At 45.1% G+C, this 9,918-nt stretch overlaps 1 protein-coding gene across 1 annotated transcript in view; it reads left to right on the forward strand.

Annotated features, from left to right (window-relative positions):
• SYNGR3 (synaptogyrin 3) overlaps positions 1-8,686 on the forward strand; it is a 39,296-nt gene extending 30,610 nt beyond the window's left edge. The window contains exon 4 of the mRNA XM_039490626.1: positions 4,257-8,686. Within this exon, the coding sequence (XP_039346560.1) occupies positions 4,257-4,466 (210 nt within the window). The 3' untranslated portion in view covers positions 4,467-8,686. The remainder of the gene's footprint in view (positions 1-4,256) is intronic.
• The last annotated feature ends 1,232 nt before the right edge of the window (positions 8,687-9,918 follow it).

Here is a 9,918-nt window from a genome sequence, read left to right on the forward strand (position 1 = left end):
TGATGTGAGGTGGGAGCTCTGGTAGCCGTCATCCTCCAAGATGCCACTCCCACGCCAGCTTTCCAAGCATGGTGCTGGGCCTTAGCTGTGTCACCAGGCTACGTACAGCTCCATGATCATTCACCCTCCTGGTAGGAACAAAGAGTTTGCAGCAGAAAGGGCCCAGGAGACAGCAAAGGTCACGAGGGAAAAGAAACAGGGAAATGAAATCCGATCTGAGCACAGCCGAGCGGCAGAAAGGGGAATTAGGAAATGTGATTGGGGAACCGGGGTTCTGCCCAACAAAGAGGTTTGTAGTAAAGAAATAATTGCAGTGCAACTATAGTGAAACCGCCAACCCTCTGAGGAGTAAGGCTGAAACTTGTGGGTTCTTGGCTGAATAACTCCCTTTAGTCTGGGAAATTCCAAACTTCCCCCAGCCTCCCAAGCCCCAGTCCTGTGGAGTGCCGAGTGCCCCCACCTGCCACTGAAACTAGCGAGCAAGCCTGTAAACACCATCATTTCAGTGGCCGTAGTTAGAGCTCGGTGAGTGATTTGATTTCAAGAAACAAATCCCCAAACCCACAGAAATGCTTCCCAGCTACTAGCCCGTCCAGTGAAGTGCCAGAGAGGTTCCGCCTCCCAGAAGCCTCCTCTGGCAGGAAAGTTGTCTTTGAGTGGGGTGTGCAGCAGCTCTCCGGGTTGACCTAACTCTGCTCTCACTGCACCAGTGGGAGGCTTTATCACTAATCATTGACCTATCGGGGAGCAGAGCAAGACCAGTGGTGAGTGCGTTGGAAAATCCCCCCCCTCCAGGACAGATATTTTCCATTTTCTGCCTCTAGGCCTCGGTTTGATTTGTCAGCTCTTCCTGCAAATCCCAGGGGCGAGAGAAATGAAAGTAAAGCAGTGTGCTTCCTTTAACCATAAAAAAGGCAATAACAGAAGTGAAAGAACGAAACACACAGTATGAAAAACCAGTGTGAGCACAGCTACAGCAAGCCCTGCTCTGCCTTGTGCCTCAGAGCGTAACAAGCCCATGGAAAGAACTGATATCCTCAGAGCAGCCAATTAATATAGGTAGGACAAGTAGAATGTATCCCTCAAGATAGAATTGGTCCAGGATACCCGGACTCCTGCAAAGAGCACCAGGCAATTTTTCAGTCACCATCCAAATGCACTTCAGTTGTACATCTTCCTCTGCAAGCCAGTCAGCAGCACCCCCTAACCCAAGTACTGCCCAGGCCCAACACGGCTTAGCTTGCGAGATCTGACAAGATCACAGCCCAAGGTGTCCTGCCTGCAAATAGCAAGAACGAGCTGCTTTGCTTGTCTCCCTCAGTAGGAGTCATCTATCAGCGTAGTGCTCCTCTGGTACATGCGTGTCATGTTGAATTGCTGCAGTACTTTACCCAGAAGATGTGCTAGATATGACAGCAAAACTGATAACTGCCTGAATTAGACAGGCACCGTGTACAGAAAGCTAATCTCTGACCCATCATTCCCTTAGGATGCCCTGTTGGAGTTCACACCTCCAACTGGTAACACAACCAGACCGGCCTGGCCATCCAGCTGAAATGATCTGTCAGACAATACTCTGTGTGCTCGGGGTTGTGTGAAGGGGAGAGTCTGTGCTCCCCCACACTTCCTGTCATTGCCACGTAAGCTGTATATGGGGTCGTGAGCATATTCCCCAGTGAGATCTGCAGTGAATCCATCCTCCTGCACTATAGGAACTGGAACTTCTCATGTCTGGGGTTCTCCAGCTCCCTGGCTCTATAATTATCCCAATAAATCTTTTTTCATCCCAGCTTCTCTGTAGCTCCACTGAACTCACAGGCCCGGATCTCTTTATTGCTGCACTCTGTAGTTAATACAGCAGGCCACAAAGAGGCGCTGGGAGAGACGCCCTCCCCGTCCTATTGGCCACTGGGCAACTTCCCTCCTTGCCCAGATCACCACCACTCAGCCTGGCTGTTGCGTGTGATGTGTCAGATGGATGGGGGCTGACCCAGATAGGCTTTTGCATGGGTTGGATTAGTTCCATTTATGCCCAGTGACGGGCGGACTTTTGGGCAGCTGCTTTGCTAAAAATGGTGCAGTCCATTGCCCAAATACCCCCTCGCAATGTATGGCCCCATTCATGGCAACCCACTCGTTCCTGCTCGGGCCTCCCAGCACTAATAGCTTTTGGGTGTTCCCTAACTGGGGCTGGAATAGCCTAAGTGACCCAGCAGGGAAGGGCTGTATATCCCCATTACCAATCCTTGACTTATGAGGAGAGGCTGAGGGAACTGGGATTGGTTAGTCTGCAGAAGAGAAGAATGAGGGGGGATTTGATAGCTGCTTTCAACTACCTGAAGGGGGGTTCCAAAGAGGATGGATCTAGACTGTTCTCAGTGGTACCTGATGACAGAACAAGGAGCAAGTTACAGTGGGGGAGATTTAGGCTGGATATTAGGAAAAACTTTTTCACTAGGAGGGTGGTGAAGCACTGGAATGGGTTACCTAGGGAGGTGGTGGAATCTCCTTCCTTAGAGGTTTTTAAGGTCAGGCTTGACAAAGCCCTGGCTGGGATGATTTAGTTGGGAATTGGTCCTGCTTTGAGTAGGGGGTTGGATTAGATACCTCCTGAGGTCCCTTCCAACCCTGATGTTCTATGATTCTATGAATCCGCCAGCCAGCCAGGCTCCCTCTAGCGGTTCAGCTTGGGACACAAACAGTTCGCTCTCCAGTCCATACCCCGAGCCTTTTGGACAGTTTTGCAGTCGAGCGCAGCTCCTGGCAGCACCTGTTGTGCTCAGGGCTGGGGATTCCCCATTGTTCTCAGCGGAAGCTGCTCGGTGCTGAGTGCACCGGCCCAGTTTGTCGCTTCACTGACCCTGTGCCTCAAGAGCAATCCTGGGAGTTCATACCAAAGCCAGCTCCACAGCTCCCTGTAAAATCCTTTCTCAAGATGAATGAAGCCTTTCATAGAAGCTCTGGGAAAATTTTGCTCCCAGGTGCACATGGCTGGATTCTTATTCTCTCCCCGGGTGAGTCCCATCCTGATGTCAATGGGGGGTTCAGAGTGAAGACTATGAGAATAGCACAGATCTGCGGCCATCACAGACATCCTTTTAATGAAACTGGCCGACATTCCAGTGAAGCTGAGAACGTTGCTGAGTTTTGTGCAGTTACCCAGGTGTTGTCACAGTTTTGAAGTGGTTCGACTCCTTTGCCACTCGATTTCTTCCCCCCCCATCAGTGCAGAGCTATTCTGACATTGAGCCCGCGCCTGTTGCTAATAAACCCTTGTGCTTTACATAATCAATACACAGAAACTAAACAGATATTACCTGGGTGCTGCTAGTCTATCAAAGTGAGACATGGCAGAGACGTTGTCAGCAGCTAGACAGCTTCTGCAGGCAGTTTTCCGCAAGCCTGGCATGTGTAAACTAATTGAATTGTTACCGAACCAGCCTGAAGTAAAAGCAGGTGTGTCATTCCTGCAGCGCCACTGTTCACATCTCCCACAGTCTATGACCTGAATATTTGCAACCTCAAAAGAAGGGTTAAAGAGTCTCTGCAGAATTGCCCTACTGGCTGGGTTTGTGAGCCTACCAAGATCTGACTCAGTACAATGACCCGAATTCTGCCGGTGGTTACAGCAACGCAAGCGGCTCTCGGGGTCTAGAGGCCAGGAAAGGCTGTCTCAGGCTCAGAGGGCCTTGTACTGCCCCCAGACCTGGCTGGCCAGCCAGGGGCAGGAACATCACCCAACACTGACTGGCTCTGGAGAGCTGGTTCCACTGACCCCCGGCAGCGAGGCCACCATCCCCAACAGACGCTGGCTTTTACCTGGGGTGTGGGGAAACGCGGCTTTTAGCCTCATGTTAGTCATTGCAGTTGAACTGTTGGTTACCACGCAAGGGGCAGGCTCCAGCCATGTAGGCTGTAGCCCTGCTTGGCGGTAGGAGCTGTGCACACACTCAGCAACGAGTGGTGGCCCCTGGCCTGTAGCAATCACAGTCTGAGGCCTGACACGCACAGAGGCTAGGGAAGGGGAGCACGTAGTAGAGTCTCTGGCAGCAGCCGTGAGGAAGTGGCCTTTGGATGTAGGCGTGGGAGGATGGGGCTGATGGTACCACGCATAGGGGGCTGGATGGGAGAAGGCACACACGCCCGTGTAACGTGACCAACAGGCAGACAAGGGTGGGACTATCTGTCTAGGAACACGGTGTCATGACCCGCTGATGCCTTCACTAACTCTCTGAACTCCCTAATCCTCATTAAAGGTTGCCCTGACGGTGATGGCCATGCAGAGATACCACCTGGGGACTGACATGTCTCTCTTTGCCACGGATCAGTTTGCCGCTGACCCCAATACAGGATACCCAGGATACCCCACTGGCAGCGGCGTTGAAAGCACGGAAACCTATCAGAGCCCCCCATTTTCTGAGACCATAGACACCAGTCCAAAAGGTTACCAGATGCCAACTTACTAAAGGACGGCGGGCTCAGCACGGTCATGTAAAAGTAGACAAAGTCTTCTCATGGTGCAGTACAGTTAACTGGTTGATTGCAAGTGTATTAAGTACCATTTCCTTAATGTGGCAAGTCAATGCTGGGTAACTTACTATTAGCTAGTTGTGCAGTGAATTCTGTACAGTAGTATTGGTTCTTGTCTTACCTAAGGGTTTTTTTATAAAAGCAGTGTTCCCCCTAAGTTTGAAACAGAAGGAAGGTTGCTACTACACAAAATACACGTGGCAACCACAAAACCACCACCACAATTCTCTTTGACTTGTTTGAATGCCAAACGTTAGCATTGAATTTTGCTGAGCACCCGGGAAAGTAGACAATAATTCTCCTGTTAGAATACACAATAGCTGATGAGTTGATGGTTATCTCGTTCTTCCAGAGCTAACACAGAATTGTTCTCGTTTGGATGAACCTGGGGTTGCACACACAGCACCCGTTCATTCTAGCCTCATAGCTTCCCACTGCGAGAAGCCACTACAGAGCTTTCTTGTGCTGCATAGAAAGTCGAGTCTATGGAAAGTGCCAAATTTAAAAAGAAAAAAGAATCATCTCTGTGTTGTTTCTGATTTGTATATATGGACTGTACAAAATAACTGAACCCATGGTGCAAACTTTAGCTTAGGATTCAGGCATCACTGGTTTTGCTTTTTACTTTTTTTTTTTTTAAATGTTGAATAACCAAATCTCTTATCTGCTTCAACATTGTATGTTTAGGATATTCAAAATTACCCTTTCAACTTGGTTTGGAAAACAATTCTGCAAATGATTGTCTGCTAATTGGAAAGACCACTTATTAGTGGGAAATATGGTATGTTACTGTTCAATGCCAATGTTAGGTTTGTCACATTAAACAGTTTGCAAATTTCCAATGGGTGGCTCCCAGTGATACTGCACAGCTATTTACTCTATCATTTAAAGTTGCCTACACAAGTGGTGTGGGCGTGTTACAACACAGTGACTCAACTTTAAATCTAATCAATTGGAAAGCCTGGCCTTTATTTTGATATTGGCAAGTGCCACCATCTGCCATTAACAGAAGCAAATAAATTCAGGTGTGAATATATTGTTACATTGCAGCTGCTAGAAATATGTAAACCATTCAGATGTTATAAAGCAAGACTGAAAAGCCATTCAGCTTGATAGCATGAGCAGTAAATGAAGAGTAAACCATGACCCATATCTTCAATTAATGTGAGAGAATTAACAAAGTGAGTTAATATAAAATGTGAAGGGGACAATGCCTGAATTTTAGTTATCATCTGCAAACTGATCGGCTTATTAGAATCAAATGAATGTAAACCATACAAAAGCCAGTAGATCGGCTACCCCAGTAATACGCTGTCCCAGGTTATCCAGCTGACCAGTGGTGGTGGTTGTGTGGCATTTTCTCTCTGAGGACAAACTTCAAGGATAGCAGACATCTGGATGAGTTAAATATTGACGCTCCTACTGCCATGATGGGAGCTTTGCTCTGTATTTAAGATCATCCATTGGTAATCTGGATCAATTTGATTTGGTTAATTTGTTTGGTTTTTTTAAACGAGAGCCAGTTCAAAAGTATATTTCTTGTTTGCAAAATGTGTGTGTTAGTGAGGCAGTAGAAAGGTCTTATGACTTCTGACCTCATGATGAGCAACTAGTTAAAATGACTTTCCCCCACTTTTTTTGTAGTAAAAACCATTTTGTCATCAATGCGGCTCATTTCAACAGCTATTTAAATTGCAAATAAATATGTTAATTAACAGTGACATACAGTCATAAGCAGTTTCTGTCACTGACAAAACGGAGTTAGTTGAATTTCTGACTATCCAGAAAGGATTAAAATGTGCATTTCCAGTGAAAGTTACATTTACTGCACCTGAAAGAGGCAAGCTTAGCTGCCAGTGTCTAGAAAAATAAACCGGAGCAGGTTTTTCACATTACAGTGACAAAACTAAAAACTTCGCCCCGTTTAGCTTCAGTCATTTTTGGCACTGCTTTGAGATGAATTTGCACCCAGTCTGACGTTCCAAACCCCTGAGAATTTCTGCTTGACTGAATCCCATTGCCACGGGATTCCTGTCCCAAACAGCAAAGGAGCTGAGGACAAGCCACAGACTGCTGCTCTTCTTTAAGCCAGGCGCTTCCTGCTGGCCTGGAGCAGGGAGATGCAACAGGCAAATGCATTAGGGAAGGCTGCAGTTGACAGGAACGCACTGAGAAACCCTCACATTAAGAGGACAAAGAACATCTGAATCCCAATACATTATACACCTACGTTAATTATATGACCATTGTGATTCTCTACCAAATCAGTCTTGCTGGGGGAAAAAAATCAAATTATTTTCCTACAGGGTACAGTAGAGCCGTAGTAATATTTTCCTTAGAGGGAACACTGAAAATTTAGCAGCACAAAACATACTTGTGTTAATATTTTAGCAAAATTATAATCAATTTAAATGTTTACTTAAATTGATTGTACATGTGAGATAATGTTTGTTCAGTACATTGTATTTTTTCTAACTATATACCTGTTCCAGAGTTTCCTTGTAACTGTAAAGAACTAAGTTCTGTCTGACTGCTAGAACTGTCCTGCTCAGTGGTGTACACGTGCTAAATATTACAATATGAATGTAAGCACCTGAGGCCTACATTGCATTGTCTCATTTTTTCCTCCCCAACTGGAACACTCAATGGATTTCCGCTGAGGTCTGTACAAGAGTCCAGTCAATGCAAAAAAAAAACAAAAAAACATAGCTGCACACAGACACACCAATAAGGACTGGCCTTGAGGGCAGCAACCCTAAAGTATTGCACGAGGAACAGAGGCAAGACAATGTGGCTGTGACTTAACACCTGCAGGCATTAACTTCACAATCAAGGGGCACCATTGCTCTCCTCAGGGCCACATTTCATTTTCCAATCGTCGCTCAAATAGTCACTATGTTTAATGACACTTTTAATGTGACCCCCCGTTAGGAAACTAGCTACTTTTCCAGGTTTGGGGAGGTGGATTGAGTACCAGGGACATTTTAGTGGCGGCAGGAAAGCCGTGCAGATTGCTACTGGCTTAGAATCAGAGGTGTACAAAGCTATAACCTACTCAGTCAGTGCAAGGTTCGATTACAGCAGCACTCGCTCAGCTGAAGGAAGTCCTGCCCCACTCTCTCTACTGCTGAAACCCTTCCCTGTTCCCCAGGTATTCCACTCCCTGCTGCACTGGTGCCATGCTCCAGCCTCCATGGACTCAAAGCTGATCTGCCTTTAGTGTTGGGACAGCAGTGTGGAAGCCTGGGTAGTCACTGCACACTTGCTGCCCTGTCTAGGCAAGTGATGAATTACACTTGGCCCCATGAGGCTGTTTTAGCCAGTCACGTCAGAGAAGCGTAACTAATGTTGTATTGAAATGCGCAAGTCACACCTGCCTTGGAAACAGTATTTACAAAACTTTTAAAGACATTTTTCTGGCTTGTTTGCCAGCATGGTGAACTTCCTGTTTAACTCTATTTTACTGGGTAGTAGCATAGCTTAGTAGTTGGTAAAGAACCTTCTGAATTAACAGATATGCTTAAAGGTAGCATAAGACATCTGACCTCACTGCAGCCAGTAATGAGACGTGCCTACCACTTGCATTAAATCCTGTTTCCAAGCAGTTTGCAAGATTCCAAGGTGTTCCCTGTAGCCATTTCAAGTGTTAATAGTGCTGTTTATTAACTGTTGTGGTAGCACATCTATGTATCAGTGAATTGTGAAGTAGACTAGTGTACACAGATACAGATGTAATTAAATAGATTCTTATGGACTATGGATAGCAAATTACTAGATGTCAGTGTAGTAACTGTAGTACATTATTTGTGGGTTCCCATATTACTTATCCAGATCACTCCTTTCTCTTTCCTATTATTCTGTTGTAAATTCACTGTGGTTCAGTAGCTATTAGCTGCTTTACTTGTAACGATCCAGACCAAATCTTATAAGCATGCCAGGATTTTGCTGTGAATTAGAGTGTCATGCCAGTTGCTCTCCATATGCTGTTTTTGCAGGCTGTTTACATATATACTGCATCGTGTTCCCTGGAGATCTCCAAAAGCCCAGTAGATAATTTACCATACAGAGGGCCAGTTTATGCTGCTCTCAGGCTAGTCTGCTGAAAGCTTCTGCATTACTGTTAGCATGAAGTTTGGGTGTAAAGAATAGAGCTTAAGAAAAAAAAAAGTCACATATGGCTTGCTGGAGAGTTGTTCTATAGAAATAGCCTTGATACAGGATGCCTTGGTGCAGCAACACCGAGGTTAACAAGCAAACAGTGTGCTTTTGTGTAAGCTTCATTGTTGTTTTTGCATGTTCAATATCGTAGGGTCGAAAGAACAGCTGTATATTGGCAATGTCTCACTGAGGAAAAAGTATCGTTTCCTACCTTTTCATTAGTCCCAGTGAGTAAAGATGACATGATAAACTGAGGTTTAGTAGAAAAGTTTGGTTTTTTTCTTTGTCCATAACAAAATGTCTTTAAAATAGTGTACAGAGTTTGGTCCCTGTGCTAGTAACGTCATCACCACCCCGGAGTTACGTTTTGTTTTTTGCACAGATGCTTTGAAGCAGGCCAGTTTCCTGGCCTGTAAAGTGCACACAGAACTTACCCTACTTCACAGCTATGTTGAAGATCAGTTCATGTTAATACTTAGCACTTACTATTCTAGCATGTACATTTCCTATTTTTCCTCAGGTCTGCATTCCCAGTAATTCACACTCCCTCTTCTCTCCCTCCACAAATCAAAAAGTTAGTGTTGGCAGATTACGTTTCAGTTCTACATGCTGCAGGTGTGATACAGGCTAACTTTAAGGACATCATTTATCACAAAGTCATTTCCATGGAATCAGTATTTCTTTTATACAGAACTACCTTAAAATTTCACAAACTCACTTTTTGGCCTTTCTTCTACAGTGTGTGTGTGTGTGTGTGTGTGTAGGGAGCCTGTGAGCCCATTTCCATTATACATTTATTCATGGTACTTTAACAAACAGTGCTTCTTGGGGCCATTCGTGTCAAAACAACCCTCACAAATGAGGCTTAAACGATGGCCTTTTAATGTATCAACTCGAAGCCCGAAGTTAGCTGCCTGTATTTTGTTGCAATATGCATTTAAACCTCAGATTCTTTAATAGTTTTTAATATCAAACTGATACCAAATGTGGTTTGCGAATTTAATTTTTTGCAGATACCTCTTTACAAGCAGACCGCTTCATAGAGTTGCAGTTGTCAGTAATCCTACGTGCATTGTAGTACAGAGTGGACTATGTATGGGAGTAAATAAAAATGTTTACAATTTTTGTATTGATCTTTTGAAAGAACAATCTGTGATTGTGTATTTTCAGTGTCCGTGTACCAACTGCAACTTATTTTCAATAAAGATTTAAAAATTAATAGAAGTGGCC

The sequence above is a fragment of the Mauremys reevesii genome, linkage group 10 (assembly GCF_016161935.1).
Source record: "Mauremys reevesii isolate NIE-2019 linkage group 10, ASM1616193v1, whole genome shotgun sequence".
Lineage (NCBI taxonomy): Eukaryota > Metazoa > Chordata > Testudines > Geoemydidae > Mauremys > Mauremys reevesii.